General features: G+C 36.0%; 3 protein-coding genes across 4 annotated transcripts in view; all 3 read right to left on the bottom strand.

Moving 5' to 3' along the window:
- The window catches only part of LOC120335328 (RNA-binding protein Nova-1-like), a 29202-nt gene extending 28793 nt beyond the window's left edge, over window positions 1–409 (bottom strand). The window contains exon 1 of one of the 2 annotated variants that reach the window (XM_039402822.2): window positions 238–409. In XM_039402822.2, the coding sequence (XP_039258756.2) occupies window positions 238–355 (118 nt within the window). In that variant the 5' untranslated portion in view covers window positions 356–409. The remainder of the gene's footprint in view (window positions 1–237) is intronic. The other variant, XM_039402821.2, reaches the window with a different exon arrangement.
- Window positions 410–9346: 8937 nt separating this feature from the next.
- Window positions 9347–15453, bottom strand: LOC120336262 (uncharacterized). Its single transcript, XM_039403896.2, has 6 exons — window positions 15132–15453; window positions 14334–14469; window positions 13767–13894; window positions 13346–13445; window positions 12081–12172; window positions 9347–11525 (listed from the first exon to the last, which is right to left on the bottom strand). Exons 1-6 carry the CDS (start codon window positions 15336–15338, stop codon window positions 11358–11360), a joined length of 831 nt encoding a protein of 276 aa, XP_039259830.1. The 5' UTR covers window positions 15339–15453; the 3' UTR covers window positions 9347–11357.
- A 3192-nt stretch (window positions 15454–18645) lies between these two features.
- On the bottom strand, window positions 18646–26043 carry LOC120336344 (seipin-like). Its single transcript, XM_039404008.2, has 7 exons — window positions 25669–26043; window positions 25121–25241; window positions 24650–24775; window positions 24100–24255; window positions 23416–23758; window positions 22853–23018; window positions 18646–21645 (listed from the first exon to the last, which is right to left on the bottom strand). The coding sequence occupies exons 1-7, from the start codon at window positions 25923–25925 to the stop codon at window positions 21555–21557; spliced, it is 1260 nt and encodes a 419-aa protein (XP_039259942.2). The 5' UTR covers window positions 25926–26043; the 3' UTR covers window positions 18646–21554.
- Between the last annotated feature and the right edge of the window lie 1735 nt (window positions 26044–27778).

The raw sequence follows: 27778 nt of genomic DNA, 5'->3' as shown, positions 1-27778 counted from the left end.
CGATCGCTAAGGAAAATGCAAAAAAATGACCTTGATTTAATTAAAATTGATTATACATTGATTCATCAGTCATCTAACGAAAAGAGTACATTAAATTATGTTGCCATTTCAATTTAGTATCATTCCATCGGTCTCTCGTTATTTTCTTTCTGATCTTATCATTATACCCCACAGCAATGAAATGTAGTCATTCATTTCATATCTCAATCGTAATTTTCGTTCTAGTCATTAACTAACCTTCGGCAGCAGTCTTTTCACGCTTTAGGTCGAGAAGCTCGCTAGGTTCTTCCAAAGGCCTCTTTCGCGATTCAACCAAATAGCTCCCGTTAGGCATCTGTACTACAGCCATCATCATGAAAGCATGGTTCTGTGCGTCTCCGTTCAGATGTGATGTCAAACCAAGAATACGACGCGACGTCTCCAGACGTTGCTTACTTTTTTCTCGTGCGTCTCTTTTTCGATATTAGGTTTATTCACATCCAGTCAGGCCGCTCCTCAGTGCCCACGCGTGGTTGAGTTCGCCAACTATTGAACCTTACTGATATAAATTGATTGCATTTATTGACAATTGACATCACAAAATGACACGCGCCGATATGACAGGAACAAAATGTAGTTGTCACCTAATAAGGCAACAAAGTTTATATTTTAACATATAGTAAGGAAGTGCTAGCAGAAGGCATCGCGTGGAGTACCGCTAGCTTTTCAAATTCGGCATTAATATAAATAAAATTAACGTTATACTGACTGATTATTTAAAGCAGAAACAGAAGCAGGTGAAAGTAAATATTATTCGTCAATGTCTCCGATTTTGTCAATCCTTACTTGACTGAACACTGACGACCTGATTATTGAAATTATACAAAAGAGATTTCAGGAAAAACTTAAGTGTTTAACGCTTAAATATTTTTACTCATTAATCGAAAAATGTGATGTGTGAGTGTTTAAAAGTCTTGTATCACACTTTCACATTTTTTCTGGAACGTTTTAGAGCAGTGGTTCCCAAACTTTTTAGAGTTTGGATCCAATATTTATTACCACAGCTTATGGCTTCTTCCTAAGAAAATAAATCTAAATCCTGTCTAAATTTCGGGGAAACACGGTAAGAAGTGCTGTACAGTGTACAAAACTGCTATGCGTAAAAAAGCCACATGGTCATTCTTTGTGTACCAAATTTTCTGTTTCTTTCAGAAGACCGTAAAAAGGAAACTTTCACAGATTATAATTTAAATTCAATTTAATTTCTCTTGTTTTTTTTTTGAAGATTTACGTATTCGAGTCGCCACCGATCTTAATAACCAGAATACTTAATCAAAGCTTGCTACATCTTTTCACGATCCACTAAGATTCCTTTTGCGACCCACCAGTGGGTCTCGACCCAGTGGCGGCGCGTGGTCATTTTGACAACCGGGGCAAGCTACTGCGGGACCAAGTCACCCCCATCTACGGGGACAGGATGAGCGCTGTAGTTTCTCCCATCATTTTATGAGTATAAAAACCATTCCATCGGTAACAACCAATCGGCAAAAGCGACAATTTTTAACGATAAGAAAGTGTCTTTAAAACCGGTCCAAGTCAAGGGATTAATAAATATAGACATAGTTTATTTTGAAACCTCTTTCAAAAGGAAAGGCAATATTTACCCAGTTATACAATGACATATTAACAGAAACTTCGGGAAAGCAGACAAAACCTAAAATAAGGTTTAAAACGTTACTATGAAGAAAGGAAAGTTAATGCAAAGATAAGGACATGCGTCGCTCACTCATAGATATATATGCTGCTAGACTTCTACAGCTTGAACATATATGCAACACGCCGCGGTTTCTTGGAAGCAAAATGCTCAATAACGCGCTGATTAAAGTCATGCATCCCAGAAATAACGTCTCTGTGAATGGATAAAACAGCCAAGGAATTTAATCTATCTTGCTTCATTGTGTTTCTGAGATACGTTTTAATACGCTTCAGCGTGCTGAATGTTCGCTCTGCGTCGGCGGAAGAAATAGGCGTCGTCAAAATGATGTCCAGAAATTTTGCAGACGCCGCAAAGGTAGTTACTTGAGTGTTATCTATGAGGAACCCATAGAGCGCGCAAGTTGATGTGATGTTCAAAAAAGTTTGATTGGTGTATATACATCCCAATTCATTTTCCAATTTACCCACGTTTATCATGGGGTAATATTTGGAGACAGTAGCCAACAAATGGATGGGAAATTGACGTGCAAATTTTGAAAAATTTTTGGGGTTCATCAAAGAGAACGCGGCAAGGTGTTCAGTGCGCAGACGATCGCCTATTTGATTCACCAGAATGTCACAGCATTCCTTTGCAGACAAAATCAAACGCTGCGTTGTTTGCCCGCGGCGTAAAGAAGCACTCCATGTGTCGTCGTATTTTATTGTTTCCCGGATACGAGATACAGCATCGCAGAAGTCTGAAATACACGACTGCACAGACGCTCCATCCATTAGCCTTGACTGCAATGCGCCGTATAATACATCCACGTGATAGAATATTGTGGAAAAAAAAGCGAGAAAAAATGAAAACTCACCATCTTCTAGCAGACGCTTTAGGCCTGCCGCCTCCCTCACAGAGCGTTCGTCCCAAACCGGAGAGCTCTGAATGCCATTGAAACACTCAAACGGAAAAAAATGAAGAAAACCCCGAAACATTTGCAAAAAATATACGGACGAGAGGGGTATCAAGACATATTTTTAATAACGAGGTTAAATTGGTGTGCATAACAATGTAAAAAATGCGCATGAGGAAAATCTTCTTTTATATAAACTTGAACACCATGTTTCGACCCACTCATGACTGCCGCGCCGTCATAAGTTTGAGCTATCAATTTTGACTTCGCGTTGTAAGGCTGTAACACTTCTTTCAGTACAGCCGATATCCCGCAAGCCGTGCGATCAACGATTGGTACAAAGCTGTGATATCTCTCGGTAGGTTTACCATCTTTCACAAAACGAAAAATCACAGCCAGTTGGGAAACGCACGTGATGTCAGTTGTCTCGTCAGACTGAATCGAAAGGAACTGGCAATTCTCAATTTTCAGAGCCAAATGTTGTAAATAAATTTTATACATTGAGTCGATCAAATCATTTTGGATATCCTTAGATGTCCCTTTCGAAACAGTTGCGGCATCAAGATGATCTCTCAATACTGTATCTAGGGATGCGGTGTATTCCACCATATCCAAAAATACCCCTCTATTAGAAGAGCCAGCCCGTTCATCGTGCCCACGGAGGGACAGCTCGTGACAACCAATGAACTTCAAAACATCTATCAATCGACCGAGAACATGGCGGTTTTTCTCGACGTTTTGGTTGTGCCGACGAATAGAAACCGCGCGTCCTTCATCCAACTGTGCTGCAATATTAACATTTCCGAATGTTCGGTATTTTACTGCATTGTCCAGTTGCTCCATAGAAGATTGATGATCCCTGGCACGCTCGGAAAGATGTCTAAGATCTCTAAAACCAAATTTACACCAACGTGAGTCACGGGCGGTAGCAAAAAGTAGGCAATAAAAACAAAAAAGTGCATTTTTGTCCTCGCTGTAACACAACCATTCGTGTTTTTTATACCAAGTTTCTGCGCAGAATGTACGCCGACGCTTTCCTCCGTCATGGGATTGTTCCAGTGAACAATTTTTTGGTTGATAAGGCCCAAGACGTTGTACCTCTAATTTTTGTTCCAGCGGCAGCTGCGAAAACGGAGTGCGAAGTAGTGCATCAACCTTATTCATTATGAGGTCTGAGGCTAAGAAATGCGAAGCCGGAAAGAAGTGAGGAGCTCAAAAGGAATGTGGAAAATCGAAAGCAAATGGACTAAAGGTCTCTAACTGATTCAAATAGCGAAACAAGCGACAAAAACAAAGGCGAGGAAACTATCAACTCTTCAAGCAACCAACGAACGAGAAGGAATGCGTCAATATGTCAACACGTTGTTATAAGAAACGTCGGCATTGTGTCGTCATAATTTCGGGGCTAGCCTCTATCGGCCCCGATGATTTAGTAAAAGAAACAGAAAACAGACGAGACAAACGCGGCGAGTGGAAGATAAAAGAGAGAATATGATATACAATGAGCAACCGGGGCAAAATCGGCGTCGCCCCGTCGACGTTCGGCGAAGGCTTTGCGAGCGAAAAATGAACCATGTCGGGAGAATATGGCTAGTGTAGACAGTCTGTGCAACCGATATTGAGGTATTTTTCGAATATTTTTTATTATACCGAAAAAACAACCGGGGCATTGCCCCGGTTGGCCCTATTGACGCGCCGCCACTGTCTCGACCCATAGTTTGGGAACCGCTGTTCTAGAGTTAGACAGACTTATCAAGGAAATCAATTTACATTGACTTTGGTTAAACGAAACGTTGAGAATCTGAACACATTTTTAGAAGCGTGATACGGTGCTTTGAATCTACTCAATACAGCTTTCCTTTTTATTTCTTGTTGTATCTTCGCAGTCATTACATATATATATATATATATACAAAATCGGAGAAGAATGTAGTTACCACTGGATGTAGTTAACACTCTATTCATTTTAATCCACCATCGATGTATAAAGATAAAAATAGTGATATTCCGGCACAGGTAATTAATCGCGGTTATCATGTTACAGTGTGTGTTATTTTTAAATAATTATCAAATAAAATATTCTCATCATATAAGGACATAGTACTATAGTACTTTTGAGGCATATGAAATTACTTAAATTCACTTGAACGTGGTAAAGTATAAGACGAGAATATCGGTCGGAGACCGAAGACATATCGATCGAAACTGCGGTTTCGATTCGTGACTCTATAGTGACACCGCGTGTCCAATCACTAATTAATTAGTAACTCGCTAATTATACGACATAATTTATTCAAAATCAATAGGCTTCTGGTACGAGATATGATGAATGCACATGCAATTTGGAGCAGAATCAACCACGCGTTCGTGAGATATCGCGTGCATCTAACAGACAGACAAATACCTATTAACATACTTACCGATCTAAAGATCGATAAGTACCGTAATAACACAGCCTGTGTCAGCACGCGCCAATGCCATTGATGAGTCCGATCCGCGGAGGCAGTAAGCAATAATTTTAGCTGCATAGCGATTGTTTTGCCAGACAGAGCTAAAAGTTAGAAATGCCAACTGTTCCACCCTAGGTGGCGTGCATATTGCGTAAATTGTAACTCGCTATATTATGTAATGAATGTAAAAAAAGAAAATGCAAATTAGTATCGGGACCATTATAAATTAATTGGCTGAATACCAAATATTGAATGGATTATATCGAAAAGTTCAGCTTGGTTAGGTCCTCATTAGTATTGGTTTAATATTGCATGTTATTGTGAATGGTATTTTATCATTCTTTTATTGCTTATTTCTAGTGCATCCGTGTCGTTATAAATTAGTTTTATCGTTGGTTTTCAAGCTTCTGTGCTGTAGCAACATTTTACTCATATGTGGAGATTGTTGAATACAGTTCGTTTTCTAAGGATCTCCTTTTTACTACTTTGGTTGTGCAGTTACTAGGAGCTGGGAAATCGCGTATAATTCTTCAAAGCGGGTGCGGGTGCACTACAACAACGTTGAGTGGATTGGAATTCACGTTCCAACTTTACAACTAGCCACCTTTTTGTGATTGTATATAGTTGTTCAGCCGTTTTGGGAATCTCTTAACATGTGGATATATTCAAAAACAGGAATAAATTTCAACTTTTCCAGAAGACATTGCATGTTGGAATATGCTAGGTATTTTTATAATAAATGAATTGTGTAATTGTATTGTTCTTGCTGTCCGTTTTCACCTATATCGTGGTAAGATACAAAAATAAACTTCTGTTCAATGTTTTACCACATATCTGTCTGAGATAAAAGAAATTGAACGGTACATTGCATACAAAAAACCCAAAATCGAAAAAAAAACATGATCGAAAATGGAAACTTTTAAAATATTTACAATAATTGATTGTTTTTATATATGCCTATGCATGTGTATTTTTATGATGATGGGATGAATAATTCTGTAACAGTACAAATCAACTATGTTTTATATATTAATAATATATTGAAAAAAAATGGATGTAATTGATGCTCAATAGTGAAATACAATTCATGAAACAATATCATTCGAGGTCATACTATTTTATCTGATTACACCATGGATGAAATACTTGACACTAGGGCTGTTCAAGCGAACCAAATATTCGAAATCGAATCGCAAATTATTCGAATCGTTTTTCGGCTAATTTTCGAATCGCTAAAATTAGGTACCGGTACATAAAGCGAAAACCACCTTTACGGGATGTTTTTCATCGGGAAAGCGGCGGCGCTCCGAGCTCAGACCACTCTCGCTCCCGGCTTGCTTAATTGGTTTCCCGATATTTCTCTCGCCTTCATTTTGTGATAAACATGTCATTACTAATGCCCGCCCGGTGGCACGTGATTAGCAATTTCATGCGTGGTCATCATAACAAGGTATAGTCGATCGTGACGTTTTGAGAGAGAAAAAGGAGACAATTTAGAAAACGATAGTTCTATAAATAGAATCGATTTGAAGCTGTTGAGTTAGTTATCATAGGAACATGGTACAGGCAACTCAAAGCTGAAACAGGTGTTTTGGGATCCTTATGATGGCAATACCTTCTTTAAATGGAATTTGTAATTTCTCATGATGGCATTACTGTATTATCCATCTATATACCAAGACAAATAATTGCACTCTTGCATTTTGATGGCTGTTGTACACTAACAATATTATAGTCCTCAAATAATATTGTCATCAAACTAGCTTGGAATTTTTAAATGCAATTTTGAACTTGAGCAACAGTTTTATCTATATTGATGGTTGTTATTATTTTGCTGAAATTTACACAAAAAAACATAAAGACTAGTGAATAGGATTAAAATAGCATCTACAAGCTTTATATGTCCTACTAAAACTGAATACATCAAAATTGAGATTGCAATTTTTGAATAGTGCAATTTTTACTCTTAACACTCACAGTTTTCGAGACCCAAATTTTGGAGTTCTCCAATTTTTTTGACCAGTTCATACAAGCGTGTGATCTCCTTTGATGTAACTGCACATACGTTACCACAACATCGAAGGGCAGGCGTTTATTGTATAATAGAGACAGATTTACTATTGCGCAATAATATTCGATTATTCGGTTCGATTCGGCGAAAATATTCGATTCGAATCAAAAAATTATTCGATTTTGGACAGCCCTACTTGACACTCACAAATGGACCTCCCTCTTCAGGAAAACTTAGTAGGTTAAATTTATAGAATGGTTCTTATGTATATGTCATGTTCAATTTTTTTTCGGAAGAAAAGACACCGAAATTCATATTCGTTACGACAAAACCTACAATTTAGAAAGATTGTTATAATTGTTCTAGTATTTAATGGCCGCAAGCTGCTCTGATTAGGTTTTGTTATTTTTCGATTTTCAAAAAAAAGAAGCTTGTTTTGCAATGTTCATTCAAATTATCAGAGACATGCCTGAGTAAACAAAGTAAGAGACTCGCGAAACATAGTCCACGGGCATGCTGAACTCGGTGACCGTACATTTGAACCCACGTACATTTGAACCTATGCGTATATCCGCGGGTTCAATCTATATGTGGGTGCTAAAACCCATGGGTTAGTATGGGTTCAAATATCCGTAAAACAAGGAAAAATTTCATAGGTCCAATTGTCGTGGGTTCAAATGTAATGGAACCACTAAACGCAACCCCAAAACAAGTGGACCTGAGGCATTCTCGTCATGTGAAATTGGTGAAACTAAAGTGTGCAATAACTTGAGTATGAACTTGGCTGAGCGGCAACTTACACGAAGTTCCTAACCTATGATGAAATCCCATGGGTCAATGTGCGAGTAAATTGCTGAACCACTCGCCATCGCAGGACCCCTGTCGGTTTTCGTGCTAACCACTTTCAGGCATACGGATAATTGCAAAATAGTCGGCCAAATCCCCATACTCATGCCCGGCTGCTAATTAAACGTGAAGCCATGTGATAAAACCACTCTTTTTTTTTTTTTATCTAATACTGCTACAGAATAGGACGTGATGGAAATGAAATGCAATAGCAATTTTAGCGCATTTTGTCGCCCATTTGGCTTTTCATTGTTGGATAATCTTTCATGCACTGTGGTGTTTTGGTCCAGCTCTGAAAAGCAGAAAAGATTCTTTTTTTTTTATATTTGTTTAGATATAGGGTGGGGTAAAACAGATGGATAGACCATACCAGTACAAACTTTTTAGCCCATAGAACTTCCTACGTAAGTAGCCTACATACTGACCTACCGGTACCAGGGTACTGTAAATTATATTATAATTGGATTAAAATGAAGCTGGGCATAGCCTAGCTAGAAATAGATGGTTAATCCACAGAGTTGGAATTGCACCAGGGAAGCAGATTACGGCACCGAGTTAACACCACAGTGGTTCTGTCCTGGTATGAATCAGGGGTGCCACAGCGAGCGTGTTCTTAACGCAAGTTATTCCTGTATGGCAATAAATACCGGTAAGGTACTATAAGTTACCTGTATTCAGTGTATTAGTACTTAGACGCTTGGGGCAATCAAGTTTAGCATCAGAAATACTAAAATAACAATGTAAACACAAATAGACTCACGTATGAATGGTCAATCATGCGATCCACTATTCCTACAATGTTTTTCGTCGCAATACTTGCACACAGCCCTCCTGCCATGAGATTCACCTTCCGTTGTGTTAGGTGGAATTTCCCGGTAAAGAGACCATATCCAACTTCTCTTTCTACCAGACATTTAGCAAACACTTCGTTACGGTATCGGTAGCGTTCCGATAATCGGCGCCCAACCGTTGGTGAAAGACGCAGCTGCTCAATGAAAGGGTTAAGGGTTTGCCCGCCCTTGACCTATTTAATACAAAAAAAAAAAGTACAACCGCCATTTTGAACAAACCAGGCAAAAAACATGATTTGAAACAATTGTTTTAAAACAAATCTTTTTGGACAAATCCCTAGTGCTGCTGGTGCTGTTTGGTTCGAAGAGATCACGTGAACGATTCCGATCAGCCATAATGACTAAGCAAAGCTAAAGAATTTATTAAACTTTAGTATATAGGTTGGTTTCTGCCAAAATAAAGACTGAATCTTGAACTTCATGAAATGGCAAATGTATTAAAAACAGCCTCGCGTCAAGTAATGAGAAGAATTGACGTTTCATTTATAAAGAACGGTTTGGAAATACTGCGACCGTGAGTCACGAATGCGCTTCATACTCATACCTTTTAGAAACTCAGTGCGATAACCACACAAAACACACCTGTGGTCGAAAAGGCAAACAAACGGCGCATTCCCAAGCAAAATATTACAAATACGAGTTCAATATTTATTAAAAACATATGAGGACCGTAGATTAAAAGTTCATAAGTGCATATTTGGTAAAAACTGGTTGGGAATTTTAATAAGGTTCAAACTAAACTGTAGTATTCCAGTATGACTCTTATATGGATTGTATCGAAACTTACACTACAGACTACATAGCGTATACCTGAGATAATGTATCATTTGACTTGTATAAAAAGAATTCACCATTGGAGGGAATCTAGCTGTGGTATTACAGAAAAATGTTTAATGACTTCATCCTCGTTATATTTGAACAAGGGAGTCGAATCAAATACCACTGATATCCGCATAAATTCAGAATATTCAAGACAGTAGAAACATCTAAATACTATCAAGGAAAATGCAATACATAATTACACCAAATAAGAAACTACGCTTGAGCATTTTGCAACATTTTTCGGCGCTTCAAAATGGTGTGTACCAATATGGAGGTAACTAATTTTGTTCGCCTACTTTACACCGAGTTGTGTAAAGGGACTGAAATCTATGGAAAGGCGGTATATTCACTTGGCTAATACAGACAGTCGCCGAACTTGTTATAAAACTAAAATACGGAAAATCGGAATCAAATTAGGGCCTAACCCTAACATGGTGCACATACTACGGGAGTTTCCGTTTTTCAAGTTTCACGACACTAGCCAACATTGAAATGTTAAGACCTAGGCCCTGAAACTATTTGTGTAATAGTAAAGCATATTGTCCAACACTTTATGTTTGACCAGAAATGATGAAAGTGGTGAAATGAAAGTCACTAATAGGTTTTTATTATGTTTAACATTTTGTGGAAAGATTTTAAATTTTAAATACAAAAGTAGCAAAATAGCAATGATTGAATTGTGATAAATAAGTCTTAGAATAAGATGGCTCTTTAAAATAAAAGCTTCCGTTGAGCAGTGGGATGTCCAAATATAACAAAATTTATTCGTTTAATTACATTCAAGGATCGTCAAAAAGTCGATCTTATAAAGGAACTTGACTATAAAAAATATAACTTTGTTGATTTATATTGTGACGTTATAGTTTGTGAATTCATTTCACAGAATATTTATGTCGACCTCTGAATTCTGGGGGATTTAAACATCGTCACAGCTTATGAGCACTGCGATTCTCCAAATTTCACCCCTAATCTTTTATATCTATGTATCTTGTTCAGTGAAAAAAACTTTTCATATTTCTTGAATAGTACAACAATATAGCTAATAAGCAACAACCACCGCCATCGGAAATCCATTTCAGAATAAGCGCTAGCGACAGCAATGTATTAGTTACTTGACAAGCTTAGTTTATATTGCGGCCAAAGTTTGCCATCATAGATAAAATAATTTCGTAATTTCAAGAAATTCTGTAAATATTTTAAATTGATAGAACAACCGCAGTCAAATAGTTTAGCGAATACCAATTTAATATAATAAACACGTTATCTCCTTATTTGACACTAGGCAGAAACCAACGGCTTTTTATTAACTAGCTAACATGTTTACCTTGAAGGTGCCAGGAAACTAAAAACGCTAAATTTAACTGTCTATGAATATCATTCCCAATTTTGAACATATTCTGAGCAAATTGACTTTTCCATAAGATAGCAATTAAAAAAAGAACCTTTCAAAATGCTGTCACATACATCATGTTTATATTTTTCTCTTATAATTCGCATTCTTGCACGTATCATGGTGTTTCTGAAGAGTTTTGGCAAGGTTGGGCGATGCAAAAAGGGTTTCGTATTTGATTTGCAGTGACGAGTAATCTTGCGTTTGAGTTTATAGTTTTCAGTCTTAAAACAAAGAACATCGTTTTGACTTGATCGAACAGTCAACAGGACATGAAGTTTATAAGAGAAACCTATTCCGGCAGGTTATTTTTAATTTCCTTCCCCGTGGATCTTTTGCATCATGCTCCGAATCGCCATCGCCATAAATAAGCTTTTCATTGCAAAAAGGAAATCATTTTCAGTCAATTTCATCAGGAAACCAGTCACTTCCTTCTTTCTTTTCACGATCTCTCTCAATAGCCATATACAACATCGTCATTCCCCAAGATATGCTCCAAACCCATCCAATCAATAAAAAACTGACGGTGAAGAGTTGTGCAAATCCAACTAGTAAATTTCTGCAGACCTGCAGTGAAAAGTTAAAATAAGAAATATTTGTATAAATTATTTTATGCAAATGAATTAGAAAATCTATTCGGATTGCACTTCGATCGCGAATGAATTTTATATGCATTATGTTTCTTGCGATGCACAAAATATATTTTTAAATACCGATTCTTTAATTTAAGCATATCCAAGTTAATTGTAAATGTACGAAAAAAGAAATAAGCAAAACGAAACGAAAAAAAATGTGGACAAATAACGAGAAGTATTTTTATCTAAGTATTTTAATACATGAATATTACAGAAAACGAAATACTGGTTTGGTGTTTTACACAATCACTAAACAAACCCTCCTTATTTGAAATATTCTGAATAGGAACCACCAATTTCTGCTTTTCACCATTGGAAGAACAAAAAAGTTAAATTCACGACAACTGAATCACGCCAGTTGGGATATCAAACAATGTGGATGAAAGAAGTGACTATAAAATAAGAAAGCAAAAGCTAACATTGCGGGAGTCTTTTAAACTCTAGTTTGACAAATATAAAGTCGAGGAACGAATATAAAAAAACTTACAAGCTTTGGAATTTTCTGCCCAATCCCTTTTCTGTTTGGTTTATCGTAAGTCGTTGCACAACAACAAAATGTACATCCACCCACTATTGTTCCTGCAAATTTGAAGTTAAATTAAAAAAATGACTGCTGCAGAAACGTTGGCGCCAAGCTCGTAATATAATTCAGCTGTAAACTCCTAGAATACAGCTTGCTATGAGCAATTTTACGATTTAAAAACATTTATTGTTCCAAGGTACTTGGTTAGGTCTGTTAAATTAATTTTCAGCTATAAAACTTTACCCAACCCCAAGCACTATTGTAGGACAAAACTATGTGAAATGTGGTTATTTTGTCAACGATCAAATCTGGAAAGACAACACCCGGTGGTTAGATATTTATTTTTCTTTAGTTAAAGCCAGGTACGATATATTTATTACATTTCTCGGACCATGTTTGATTAATACGAGAAATTTCACTTTTATGACTGTAATTTGTGTAACCACGTAACCACAAAATCCGATTGCACACAATTTAAAATGAAATTTCTTCCAAGGGGTCGGATTCATTACAGAGATATTTTATGACGCCACACCTGTAATTTATTCTGGGTTTGCACTTCTGCTTGTAAAGTTCTTATTTTGATATTCCTGGAGACTTAACGTATTTACACGAAAGTGAGAAATCTATTCACAAATAAACGACATATTTGCGATTCAGTGGTTTGATTTTGATATTCACGTCAACCGTTGAAACCGTTTTAAATGCATAAGAAAACGCAATATTATTGAACCCAAAGCTCGGTAGATAGGCACAGAATATATAAAATATAATGAATATATGCAGAAAGAAGTATTAATTAACACGCATATTATGCTAATGCATGTGTACGAGTACCATAATCACAAAGAAGTGATAAAAGAAGGAAATTCCATTTACCTACTGGAAAATAGAAAACAAATAGAAAAAAAAAGAACGTGTTAAAGTATCTTCAAAGAAAATGAAACTCCTATTATATATAATGCAATTTGTTTCTTGGTATATTCCATATCTTGGAAGAAAAGTTATCCAAAAAAGATCAGGTGGAACATTTTATAGAAATTAATTCAAAATGCACAGGGCAAACATTGAATTGAAAAAAATATGTTTCCGATATATTTGTTTACATTTTGCACATAAATAGCATGTGTCAACAACACATATCTTCTACTAGTAGCCATTCCAGAATCTTGAATATTACATCCCAGGATGTATCGATTTTAACCAATTTTTCAATCAAATCTACTCACCTAATCCTGGTATAAGAATATTCAAAATAAGTAGAATGACAGCAACAGGAACTGGTACAACTGGCAACACTGCTTTTGATCCGTAAAGTTGCTTCCGTACCTAGGAAAAACGATTAATCAGAAGAATAAAACTTACTGCTGACGTCATAAATTTTATAGATAACTCATTTACGAACATGGACTATTTACAATATAATTGAATTAACGATGTTATGGAACTCTGTAGAACAGGTGGTTACATGCAGCTTCCAAAATGAGAGGGACTGACAACTCTTCAATAAATTTGATGGTAACGATGTGAATGTGCTGCGTTATCAAGTCTTGAAAGAATCAAGCATAAACATTTTTATATTTTTCTTGTTTTCGGTCATAAAGTGTGCAATAAATTGTGTGAACTTTTATTGCTATTAAGTCTACTAACTTTTTCTTCTCTTGATTGAGGTCGTTGTAAAGCCTGGGTAACTGCAACAGCTCGCCTGACTTGTTTCCCGGCTTTCACCCACTTCTGTGCAGCTGTGTTTTTTGGATTGAATATTTTGGATAATTTTTCTAAACAAAAAAGAACACGTTACATTTAAACGATTCTTTTGTAATTGTAAACCAGTCTACCAAGTTGTAGTGCTTATTTGTAAATATTTTGATACAAATAAGATTTTTCTTAGAACAGAAACATTGAAATGAGCAGCCAATGGACGGGAAGAAATAGTCCAAGTACTTTGATTTTCTGTGCAAGGTGGATATTACGCAAATTTCCGAGAGTTACTAATCGTTTGAAATTCGACTGTCCCTTATGACAGCATCTTTAAAATACGAGTCAGTGGTAATAAATGCAAAATGCATATAGGTACACCTCAAGAATTTAGAATATACCTCTTTGAAACTTTACATTTTTTGAAATATAGCTTTGGAAATATATAACTGTCAACAGGTCCTAAATACTAACATAAACTAATGTATTGTTTTAATTTCATTCTTCCTAATTAATTACCAGCGTTTGACACTTGATTTGAGCTCCCACGTCTTGACTGCAATTCGGAAAAATCACTCTCGTCTCCGGATATGTCGTTGACAACAACTGATGGTGCAGAGGATGAGTTGATATTTGGATGAAGATGGTTTAAATCCTGTTAAAATATTCTTTAAGTGGACAAAAGAAATACTATTCCCAAACACTACTTTCAACGCGCAAACCAATAAGCTCCATTAGTTTTGTTAACATTTTACAAGGTTTTAAAGCCAAGCAAATCCGAATTTAATATCTTATATTGTTATTTTTTATGGTGTAATTTGTCGAGGGTTGCCGAGAGTCAGTAATATAGCAATAGAATTGTGAAATGGTCGGCTAAGGAAGCTGTACAAACGTTTACACGCTAAACAAATTCAAGATTCCAAAATTTCCCCTAATGGTTGTTACATAATTACAATATAGTTCCGTTTTCATGCCAATAAATGTCGTTTAAATCAATATTTCAAAGTTGGTTGGTTTAAATGACATTGGCCAGTATAACAAGAACTTTGTATTGCCATAAAACGTCATATGAACACAAACAAGCTTGCATATACAGATGCGTTGCATGGCACGCGATGCCTATTCCAAATATATATTCTGTATACGGGTATAATCGAAAAAATATAATTTGTGGTTGATTAGTTGACATCCGTCAAAACGGCACTAATTTTGATTATTTCCCCAACATAGGATAGTTTAGACCTTAGATAGTTTAAACAACGAGTATATGTTTAACGAGTTTAATACCGAATATATGTTTTAAAGATGTCAACGTACCTTGACGTCAAGTTTTACTTCCTTAGACGTGGATGAATGTGAACGCGGAATTTTGATGCTGCTGGCAACAGTCGATACAGAAACAAGACTAATATTATCTTGTTTTGGTTTGAGAGTTTCAAGAGGAATTTTGTCTTTGTCGTTGATTTTAGCGGGGTGAACGGTGCCGTTAACAAATAATTTTTTCGCCGGCGATGCTTGAGCCATCTAATCGCATACCAGCCACAGAAACCATGGATCTTATTTTATTTATCGTCCACAAAATTATAAGTAATATTAACTAATTTATCGTTTGGTTGTCACACTGTAATAAAATATTAAGAATAATACAATGCCTTTCGTCTGATGTTTTCGTAATGCAACTGTAAAAAAAATTGCAATACCTCGTTTATCTATGAGGCGTACTTTTATAAATAATATAAATAAATTTATAATATTACGAAGAATAAACAGATGCATGTAATGCCTCAGTGGTCATTACCCACATTAAATATTAACAATTTGGCGGTATTTAAAATGAGATTCAGTGTTGAGTGAACAGATCATGGCTAGGGTTGAGCATTTTCGATTACCTGGTGATTTCAGAATCGAATCGAATATTTATTTCGAATCGAATCTAATCTCGAATACTTGGGAGATAAAATTGTATGTAACTTTCTTATTGTATTAGGTCCTCCAGACATATAAATTACTGAAAACATGAAATACATCACTCAATCAGATTGCTGAGCGTTCACATACAATTAAACACGTTTTTATCAATAAGTCACTACAGAAAAGAGTCATATGTCAGATTTGCGTTGAAAAAATATGGCAACAATAACAAAAAATTGAGAAATTTACCTCGACAACTGGCGAAAAAAAAGATGGCAGCGATTCCAAATTTTGCTCTGAACCGATCCGAATAATTTACAATTCCATTCGATTCGAAATGCCCAGCCCTAATCATGGCAGAGCCGAATATTCCGAACCTCATCAGGCTAACGGACGGGATCAAAAATGTGAGTCTGGTATTTTAAAACTGTACTGTTCAGTACAAATCTTGGCATTATATATAATTATAATACGATATTAGGTAATAGACGGAAAGCATTTGTCGTCCCAACGTCAACATTCCCAGCGTAAATATGTTTCTTATCATTTAGTCCTCGAAAGACGAATGGCGGTGCTCGGCTCGAGTGGTCGGAAGTTTTATATGCGGTTTTTATATATGCGATTGTTGATATACAATCGAGCATAGGCACTAGTGAAATTTGAATCAAATATTAACCCTGGTTCATTTTAGTTGAGTGCCAGTTTATAAGGAGCTAGGCAAATAATGAACAAGTGATACATACAACAAAAATGGCAAAGTTCTCAATTTTTTCAAGGGATATTAAACCATGGCGGCTGTGACAACAAGATATTTTGCTCAAAGGGAAATATGAGCTACTTTGGCTAACTGACATACGGTATATTGCAGAATATATCAAATACTACCTTTATTTTAAGTTTCTAGAAGCCATTTTCTCTATTCTTCGGCTACACATCTGCTCTAAAGATAATCACTTTTATATTACTGAAAAGTTACTTTCCTCGGTAGCTGCTGCTATTACAATGAATACAGGTATCTCATCCGCCACTAAGCAACATGACTTCAAACAACTATTTCACATTCTGGTTCATGTAAACATCACGCTTTGCACATGGTTATGCTTCAGACACAACAAATCCGCCCCTTGAGCACACAAAAGCTCTAAGCTTCAAAACTAATTCTGAAACCACTTGTCCTTGGCGCTTCATATACGTTATTCCAAGCAAGATTGATGGAATCGTTTTAGCGTGAATAAATATATATAGAAAAGCTGGTGTGTGTCGAAAAATCTATTGTCTTCATGGCAAACCTTTATCGCTACTAGCTACGAATACGTTATATAAAAGTGTCATATAACGGCGAAATTTTAATATTTAATTCTTTCGAATTTGATTTTTGAAGACCATACAAACTCTTTTCATAAGATATCTAAGCCAGTTTCAAACGATCTCGTACAATTAACGTAGCTTTCTTATTACGCGGCGTCGATTTACAAATGGACTTTCATATGTTTACAAAAATATTATTTTTTTTGTATTGGGCCTGTTAAAGACGAAAAGCAAACGAAAATGCAACAACGTACACTACTTGAATGAGTTACATAAAAATGTTTTTCTATTTTTCGTGAGCATGGATTCAACTGAAACAGAAAACACACGTTTTCACGAAATCGATTAATTTAAAGGAACAATGGCCGATGTTTTATTAAAACGACTAGTATACTATGGAAGAGTTATTTGGTTAAAATCCTGACATATGCACAAAAAATACCTGTTATGCCTTATAAGAATCGATAGTAAACTGCTCCAAACACATATGCCACCTAGGAAAAATCCAAGCTTCGGTGCACGAAGCATAATACAAAGATATATTGCGTAAACCTTAATCTTTGTACCAATGTGGAACAAAGACAATACGCCGTGTCTGTCATAAGACTTCAGAAGGTACAGATATTCTTTTTACGTGATTACGTGACAGCTACAGCATAAACTAGCTTGTCTTCTCAATTGAATAATTTAGTCGGTCTGCCCATAAATAGTATCTAATTTCATTTCAGCATCGCGATGAAGCTATTATGAATCAGATTCAGAAATTTTACTTTGAATTAAGTTATAATGATGATGAGTTGTGATAAAATATGTCATGGGGCAATGGCTAAGACCGCGTGAATAAAGGCCATGTTTGAACTTTAAAGGCATTTGACAAGAATTCGTTGAAATACGAATCTATGCCAAAGGTTTCGCTACCTATTGTGATAATAATATTTATTTAATTACATTATTTCTGATTTAGCGCCTAAAAGCTTACAACAAATAATTTGTCGATTTTGGACAGTTCTGTGTTGAGGCTTCACAAGTCAAACCAGTTGCAAGCTATGGCTCCGTGATATTCAACAACATTTTGAAAAATTTCGCGCATTACTGTTAAACATCGGATAATGTTTTGCGTTTTGTTAAATAATATGCTCCAAAATTACACAATAACAACGGACCCATTAATATGCCAAAAGACAATGGTATTTTAAACAAAAGTTTTCTTTGAAGTAGCTGTCAACGAGTTACGCTCTTCCATCATGGCCACTGATCCGATACGACTGGACGAGACCAAATTTCAACAAGATCACGTTGCAAACAAACTCGTCACCATTTCACCGAGTAGGCTATAAGACATACATAACTTTCTGTCCAAGTCAAAATTCCAAATAGACCAGTATGAATGATCGATCGTGTTGAGCATAACTGTCTATTACCACATATCACTTATAGAATACATTTAGACATTCGACCTGTAGGATGGAGATGACTTAAATTTTCAGAATCGCAATTCGAACGTATGTTGGAGTGTCGAATAAAGTCCCAGCCATTCTTAACAGTCGTACTTTCCTTATTGTCTTTCTACTTCTGTCACACTTAAACTAATAATGGATTGAATTAGCCTTGCTCCGTGACAACTGAATTTTATTAGTCTTATAACATGCGGCTCAAGAACAGAGTCCCGTGTAATACCCGATACCAAACCGCCCATATTGAAAAAGACCCACGCGAAGCTGGATTTTTCAACGGGATAATATATTAGTTTTTCTTGCGTTGTCAAATAAACGCATTGATATACCGGTGACAGTACAACTCATTCAAAAAATCATCAACAGATATTATTCTGCCAAGTATGGTAGAATCATAAATCAACATTTCTAAAATACAATTAAACTGATTTTAGATTTGATCTAATATGATTCGATGATAAAATCGTGATTGGTTTATATCAGGACAAAATGTTTGCGATATCTAACGCAAAACAATTCTCCACACACAAAGCACAAATAGTCTCCCACATTGCTCCATTACGGGTCACTTCACGCAAACATATGGATAAATAAATTGGTTGATTGTTTACACACTCCTTCGCCCCAGCACTGAATAACGTATTTGTCTATACAGGCTTTGCCGCAGGAAATATCAACAAACTCATAAAGAAGATAATGTCGAGTTCTGTGGTTTCAATTATTCTTTCGCGTAGATCGAATGATCCTTGTTGTAGAAACGCGTAACGAAGCGCTTGACTTGGAAAGTGGATACATTGTGGCCTGCGTCTGTTCATGTAACTAAAACCACAAAAAGATAGCAAATCAACATAGGCTAATTTATTTCACATTCTATTACCTTACTACCGTAGCTTGATATGCGTCTGCCACAAAAAATTTTAACAAAAAAGTAAAAGTGGCTCATTTTATTTATTGGTTGTCAGTGGATGTGAGTATTCAGCAGACTGGTGGCAATATGGAAATCTTAAACATTGCATGAACAAATCCATACATCAGTGCGTGGAGTGATAATCTGGCAAAGGCCGCAGCGCGTCACACAAATACTTTTCTCTCCTTTGCGATAATTATACAAACACAACATAAACCTTGAAACCTCATGGAAACAAGCATGCCAGTTTCTTGCAAAGGGAATTTCATACTATATATATCAGTGGTTAAAAGCGCCGATTAAGAATCTCACCTTATATACTATAGCTTAATTTCCCCCATTATACTACGTTTAAAAAATGAAGTGAGACTGAACGACGTAAAATATTAAACTTGGAAGCCACTAGCTATTGGTGTTGCAGAATTTCAGCAAATTTAAATAGCACTACAGACGAAAAATAGATGAATCAGCGCAAGAGGATCGCTGCTTTCCTTCTGTTGTAGGGTGGTGGAGGCGTCAGTGATATTCATAATTTTTTGCAAAACGTCAGTTCGTTCAACGCAGATAAGACAAATTTGAAAATGTCCGTGGGTGCAATCTGTATACAGGTGCAAATACCTTGGGTGCAGTCAACGGGTGCAAATGTGATGCACTGGGTGAAGCTTATGGGTGCATATGTGCTGCCACACCGACGTTCATTTTGAAGAAAAGCCCAAAGGCGCACTCGCACAAGTATGTTGTGGCAAATGGAAACCATCATTTTATTTCGGTTCTCTGACATAAACAACACAAAAAGTAAACAGACAAACAAAATGCAGAGATACCTGGGAGGCGAGCATAACTTAAAATAAAGTTAAAATACGCCCACCCACAAAAAAGGTGCTTCCGAAGTATGTGCACCAAGATGGCGCACAGCCTGAACATAGTATGTGCACCAGGTTAGAGTTATCAGGTTGTGTGCCATCTGGTGCATATACTTCTGGAGCGCCTAAAAAAGCACACAAAAGAGTGAACGCGATTCAGAATCAGGCAATACTTTTTACGCAATTTTCAAATAAAAAATCTATAAAAATCAAGCAAGTAGTACTTAAATTATAGGATGCGCATCATTACCGTTACTAAAAAGACTTAAGAGCAAACCGTTTGCTGGAGGGGTCAGTGGATAACTCTAACAGAATAAAAAAAAGAGTTGCACATGAAAAAACAGCAAATTTTAGGTAGATAATTAAATGTAATATGCCTTTTATAACCGAAAGTTTGGCTCGACAGTGCCACGGTTCGGAAAAAGTAAGAGTTGCAAGCCATACAACCGACATCTTCTGTGGCGACATTTTCATTTCACAGTCAGCTACTGTAACTACTAAGCAGATTTATATCCCAGTATTCTAGTAGGGTCACGACTAAATGGGCGCGTTATTAAATCGCACATGAAACAAAAAAATAAGTTTTTTTGTACTTATGCCTACATAAACATATTTATTTACATAATTGGTAGAAATTTTTGTAAAAAGAAAAAAAATGAAATCAAAACATTCCATAAAGATAAGTGCATAGACGTTGGATTTGCCTGGAGTCCACAGTCGCCAATAAATTACAGGATAACAAAAAAAAATTAATAAGGAGAAATTGAAATCAAAGTTTAAAATACACCGCTATAGCCTGCACATATAAAGTGAACAATGTCCCTGCACATTTCCTCCAGCACTAATGCACAGTTCAAAACACTGATATTCGAATTGCTTTAAAATATTAATTAAGGATATGAGTTTCATTCTCACATCAATGAGTCATGTTAAAACATGCTCTAGCGAATAGAAAAGATATATAAATAATTCTATTACAAAATCCACCACAAGGGTTTCAATGTATGAATTCCACTTCATATAAATACTTCACCATTTGCCAAAGTAATATATCTATCTTAACCCAGAACATAGCATGAATTCCACTTTGTATGCTTACTTTAGTCAATACATCTTCCATAACTCAGGAAAGTGTGTGAAAGGTGTAGCAAAGTGAGATATATGTGCTGAGAAGGGGACAGGCGTGGAACACAACAATTTTGAGACACAGAGTTCTCTAGTCATCCAGTATCATTTCCTGCATTTTAAACATTGACGATCTTCAACTCATAAAAATCAAACAACACTCAACAATGAATCAGAAATTTAATTTCCTCTTTCTTAATTCACTTTCTGAATTTGTTTCATCAAAATTTTCTGACTGAGACGTGGAAGGTTGATCATCATCTCTGTATAAAAAATAACCTTCAATGAGTTGAGACTTCGGTATAAACCTCATATTATAGCAAATCTCAACTCAAACCATGTTTGCCATCTATAAATTTTGATCTGGTAATCAAAAAGGTATTTGATAATAAAACATATTTAAAAAGCAAAAATCTAGTGACATATTTATCCACAGACTAAAGAGTATTTAGTATGGGATATATTATCATTTTTCCTTTGGGGAAAGGAAAGTTGGTAAGATGGCTTAATCTCACTGCAAACTATTGTCTTTTGTCCAGTTGGGTGCGGAAATAGTCAACAAGTTATAGGCTTCAAATGCATGGACATGATGTTGGGTTAACTCATAACTGACAACCAATAACATGAACCACTGTACAGCGATGAGAAAACCAGCAACATTTCAGTAAATTAAGTGGAATTACTTCAGTCATGTGAGCTGGATTCCACTATCAGTGATATCGAGATAACAAAACCAGACAAAGCTTCTTTGTTGAGTCATTCAGAACTTATGAATCACTCAATATAGCCATTTTGATTTCAGTCATAGGATTCTAGTAGTCTGTTTTACATGAGGATATGCTAATACAATCGAGGAAGAGGCAGAAGTTATATACACTTCAATTCTATATCAAACAACTACAAAGCATTCCTACATATCAAACTAGAGTGTATCCCAGAATCCAGGGGTGGGGGGGGGGGGGGGAATCTAGTAATATTAAATGGAAAACTTCCATAAGAAAAGATCTATTATATCCTCACAATTTAGGAATATATGGTGCCACATGTATGGCCCCCTTGACCTTCTCTTAAAGCTAATGGACTGCCATATAAATAGTATGTGAGATTATTAGGGTGGATACCAAAAGCATGCACTACTAATCATTTTCATGCATATATAGGGCTTTTTTTAATAATGTTCAAACGCCTCTTGCATAATGGAAATCCTATCCTAGTCAAAATGAATATTTTCCAACATTAATTATTGTGATGTCTCAAAGAGTAGAATTTCCTATTGGAATCCTGCCAGATATCATTTTTTCATACTGTAAGTGAAGACAAAATTGCCTACACTTGCCTCAATCTTTAACATTATTTATTTGATTTCAAAATTTTAGTTACAAGGTATTCATGCCACAACAATTTTTGTCTAGCCTAGCAAACCATTTTCTTGACATCATGCGCTAAAATTGGCCAGTAGAAATTACATACTTGGAATCACCACTTTTCTTGAAATCTTCAGAAAATAGTGATCCAACTACTTCAATAGATGATGTTGTAAATGATGATGTTGTTCTGTTACCTGGTTCTCTTTCGTCATTATTCGGTCTATTCTGCTCATTTTCCACAACCTCCACTAATGGTAATTCTTGCGGACCTGGATGATGGAGATTGCAAATGAAATTTGTTCACACATTGGACAATTAATGCAGTAGACATTATTTTAAAGTTGAAACCAAGCGATTCTAAAACAACAAAATTAGGTATGTTTTTATCAGCCTTGATGTACTTTTCTAGATACACACACTGTCTGCAACTTCATTCATGTATATCATTATCTTGATGGATGAATCAAAAACAATTATATCTCTAATTGACTGTAGATACCAATCCTTGAAAACGCATTTTAAGATTTTAATTCAATTCAAGCAAACTTTTCAATATGCCCGATGAGAAATGTTTCATTTAAAAATTTCAATGAGAATGGGATGAAAGTTCAAAAAATTAGTATAAACAACAATCTGTCGAAACTTAATATGTTTTGAAAAGTTAACCTTCGTCATTAACTGCCTCCCTGTTCCTTCTTCGCCTTCCAAGTAATCTTCTAGCGGGGATCCCATTTATGTCGATATATTCTTGAATACGTTGATATGGATTCCATAGGATAATATAAAATATTACTAACATTGAAGCTAATACTGGAACAAAAAATACTGCTATGCCGACCAAAAAAGAGAATACTGGCCATTGATATAGAAAATATTGCAGTCCAGAAAATATGGCAGTAACTTGTAATTGCGCCGAGTAAATTTGGATATCTGGATAATCAATTTGTATTTCAACTATGCGATGATGACACTGATCTTTAAATGTAGAGCCATTCTCTCGTAAACAATTCTAAACATAAATTCAAAGAAACTATTATACACAGATAAAAATTTATAATTGTGTTGGGAAAGGATATGCTGGCATACAAGGGGAATTTTTGGTAATACTGGCTCTATAGGTAAGATGTTGTCTTGCTCAAAGTAAAGCACTACATAGCATATAATTGCTTAAAATTCACATTAAGATTAATTTATACATCATGGAATGCATAACAACAAGAGCAATTTGGTTGTAGTTTTGATAAATACATATAATATGGCATTTAAATAATGGTTTTAATCTTCAAATTCAGGAAAAAATTATTTGCATCTCTCTATATCTGCATCTTTCTATATACGGTAATAAAGAACCTGAACATCCATCTTGGAAACATGGCTGAATCTTGCTTCATCAAACAACGGTACTGTTATCGTCTGTTTCGATTCTATCAAATCAAAGAGCAGCAACGGCCAATAAAAAGCTATGGATGCAAGCCTGATTAAAAACGGTCTGTATTTTATAGAAACCTGAAAACAACAAGTACAAATTCAATGCTATACCTGCATGTAATTTATTTATAAGTAGGAAATAAAAAGACTGTGAAGATTTGATTTCAAAAGTATAACAAAGTTGAATCTATTTGCATCTTTATTATTGATTGTCTATGTTTCAAAAAAGAAAGACTGTGACGATTTGATTTCAAAAGTATAACAAAGTTGAATCTATTTGCATCTTTATTATTGATTGTCTATGTTTCAATAAGATTATGAATATTTTGATAGCATATTCTTTGCCACACATATTTTCAAAATGAAAAAACTGACACACCAACAAAACCAGTATTAATTTTCTTTCATCTAATAAATTGGGCATTATAGAACTACTTGAGGAAGGAAAATATTATGATACAGCTGGACTTACTGGGTGAGATGAAAATAAACTTCCATATCTCATTGTCACCATAAACATTCCAATGTCAAGATTAGTTTGTGACTCCGGCAAGTCAAGAATTAAATAAACCATAAATTTCTGATCAGGTTGTGGAACCTGGAATGGTAAAAAAACTTTTTGTGCTTTCACTCAGGTTGAACAGCATTGAAGAAATTCCATGCACCTTAATATCCAATGCAGAAAATGTTCCCACTAATGGCACTACACAATAGTATATTTGAAATGGGCAAATGGCATAGTGCACGAATAAAAAGACACTTATAAGTGTGTGGGCATTTGCAATTTCAAAATACTGAGATGATAACTTACATTAATGATGTTTTAGAATGAGCAGCTATTTTGAACAAATCAGATCAACATAATCAATTCTTTTTATATACGTAAATGATATCTGGATATAAAAATACTCCATTCTTTATTATATATGCATTTAATACAGACCTTTTTGCTAACAATTGAATCAAAATCCAACATTGCTTTGGGATAACATGCATTTTTATACATTTTATCAGTGTCTCCAATTCCAGTTCGCAGATAGTTTCGATGTTGTTGAATACATTGTCTAAATGAAGTAAGTTAAATATAAGGTATAAAGTCACGATACTTGTCACTGCTACATTCTGACATTCCCATATGTGTATGAGCAAGCTCTGAAGCCCCAATCGGAAAATCTGGAAGTAGCCTAAGAGGTCAATGTTTTGATTTTAAAATAAACAAGATTTGCCAGTATGAAGTTTCCAAGATTATAATCAGTTAATTTTGTTATTTCCGTACTTCTGTACTTGGTGGGTTCTAGACCTGTCACGGTACTTGAGACGGTGGAACTGTTTAAACAGGATGACAAAACCCTAGTCAGCTATGTGGTGGTAGCCATTTAAATTGTATAAAATTTTTCATCTGCAAAACTTGATCAATGGCCATGTTCATTGAATACCATAAGAGTTGAAACTAAACACGTCAAATCTACCAAATCTCTCTGACAAACTCACCTACTATATTGAAAATTGAGATCAAACGAATGATAAATTGTGGGCATGTTATAAAAATATAAAGCTCCGAATAAGAATGCAGAAATATAGAGACAGAAGGCTGCAATAACGAATACTACTATCCCATGAAAAATGACGGTTTTTGAAACATTGAAATAAGGCTTGACAAATCGCCAACGCTCTTCCATCCAGGGCCGAAAACGAACGTTATAAATTTCATAACAGGACTGCAGTTGTGACAGTACAAAAGCATTCATACTGAAGAAATATTTGCTCTGACACTGGCTATTCCATTCTCTCGGTACCGGTACCGCAGCCCGTGGAGAAAGATAATTGCAATAACTACCGGTACTCTGTTCCGCAATTTGTAAAGGAAAAGGCAAAATCAAAACAAACCAAAAGGAGTGTGCGGAGTCATTGTCAATCCAAGTCAGACATAAGAATGGCGCCGCGGTGTGGCTCAACGGGCTAAGCGTTAGGAATACGCTCGCCACCGCACCTCTAGTCACTCTGCATGGGTTCGCAGGTTCGAATCCCATGCAGTGATGGTTATGTGCGAGAGGATTGCTGGACTCCTCGCCGTCGTTGGGTGGTTCACGTAACCGCTGGTCGGTTACGGCTTCCTCCATCACCAAGTCCATGCTTCCGAAAACAAACAATACAGTAAAAACTAATCCCATACCCGACTTGGAATGGTAACCGGACGAGAGGCCGTGGTTCGCCATATGGATAAGCCGTCTTATCGGCTTTCCTCTCCCCCGGGATAAATATGTAAATCCTATCCTATCCTATCATTTCACAGAAAAACATTGAAAATACATCGATGTGGTTGTGGTTACTGGTCTGCCGGAAAAAAAAACGCGACGCCAAAGAATCCAGAAATATGCCTGCATAATTATAAACCCTCGGATATTTCGGAACATGCGGAAATAAAATGTTTGTATACTATATCGTCATTCTGAAAACACAAATCATTGTTCATCCTGAAAGGTGCTGTAAGGAACGCATTGGTAGTGAATACCCAATTGCTGGAGGAATCGCGGTCGGCATTTCAAAGGATTCAGATAATTTATTTCTATCATGCAAGAATTAACACAAAATTTAAAGGACAAAAAATTGACAAACGTGTATAATGACAATCGTAAAAAATTAAATATACACATCAGAATTCATACAAGTGAGAGATTCATAGCAATAGATAAGGAGTCGCGAAAGACTGTGACAGTCATCGAGTCAGCGACACCTGTGGGCTGGAGATTTAGAGGGAATGACAAAAAAAAATTATACAAATTTAATCAATCATAATTAACAGAGAAACAAAATCACAAAATACCAGAGTAATAATACACGCGACAGCGCCCTCGTGGGGTTCAACTGTGCGTTCATGGACCGTAACAAGAAATGAATGAAGCTCGTTGCTAGCAGCGATCAAAAGCTGGTTGTTGTAGCCTACTGAGGCATATTGGATACGAAACGTAAGGACCATTTTATTAGTGGAGTATGCTTTATGAACGCAATATGCAATATGCTTTTTAAACAGAATGAAATACTAACTCCATATTTATAAAAATTCACTCAACAAGATTATTGGTAGAGCATTGCTTTGCCAACCATTAATTTTCGATGATAAACGCCTTTTTCGGCGATTCAAAGTAGGTTGGCGCAGTTACGACATTGCTAGACATAGTTATAGTTTATTTCGGAATACCCGACAAAATCACACAAATCAAAGGTAAAAAATTTCGACTTATCGATCTTTAGATCGGTAAGTATGTTGATAGGTATACAGTTAGATGCACGCGATATCTCACGAAAGCGAGGTTGAATCTGCTCCAAATTTTGCATGTGCATTCATCATATCTCGGACCAGAAGCCTATCAATTTTTGGATGAATCATGTCGTATAATTAGCGAGTTATTAATTAATTAGTGATGGGACACGCGGTGTCACTATAGAGTCATGAATCGAACCCGCATTTTCGATCGATGAGTCTTCGGTCTCCGACCGATATTTTCGTTCACTGTTTTATTCAGTGCCCTTTCATGTCGAAGAAAAATAGTGTAGTGTTCAATGGTAATCATGCGTGGCGAAGTCGAAAAATTCATTTCGA

Source organism: Styela clava, chromosome 2 (assembly GCF_964204865.1).
Source record: "Styela clava chromosome 2, kaStyClav1.hap1.2, whole genome shotgun sequence".
Taxonomy (NCBI): domain Eukaryota; kingdom Metazoa; phylum Chordata; class Ascidiacea; order Stolidobranchia; family Styelidae; genus Styela; species Styela clava.
The sequence above is the reverse complement of the archived record's forward strand: the minus strand, read 5'-3'. Positions and strand labels throughout refer to the sequence as shown.

Coding starts and splice junctions, on each gene's coding strand:
- LOC120336344 (XM_039404008.2), bottom strand. CDS start 25,925: ATGAATGCTTTTGTACTGTCACAACTGCAGTCCTGTTATGAAATTTAT. Junction 23,759..24,099: donor TTTCCAAGATGGATGTTCAG/GTTCTTTATTAC, acceptor ATTTATGTTTAG/AATTGTTTACGAGAGAATGG. Junction 23,019..23,415: donor GGAGGCAGTTAATGACGAAG/GTTAACTTTTCA, acceptor TCCATCATCCAG/GTCCGCAAGAATTACCATTA.
- LOC120336262 (XM_039403896.2), bottom strand. CDS start 15,338: ATGGCTCAAGCATCGCCGGCGAAAAAATTATTTGTTAACGGCACCGTT. Junction 14,470..15,131: donor AAGTAAAACTTGACGTCAAG/GTACGTTGACAT, acceptor ATATTTTAACAG/GATTTAAACCATCTTCATCC. Junction 13,446..13,766: donor CTCAATCAAGAGAAGAAAAA/GTTAGTAGACTT, acceptor CGTTTTTCCTAG/GTACGGAAGCAACTTTACGG.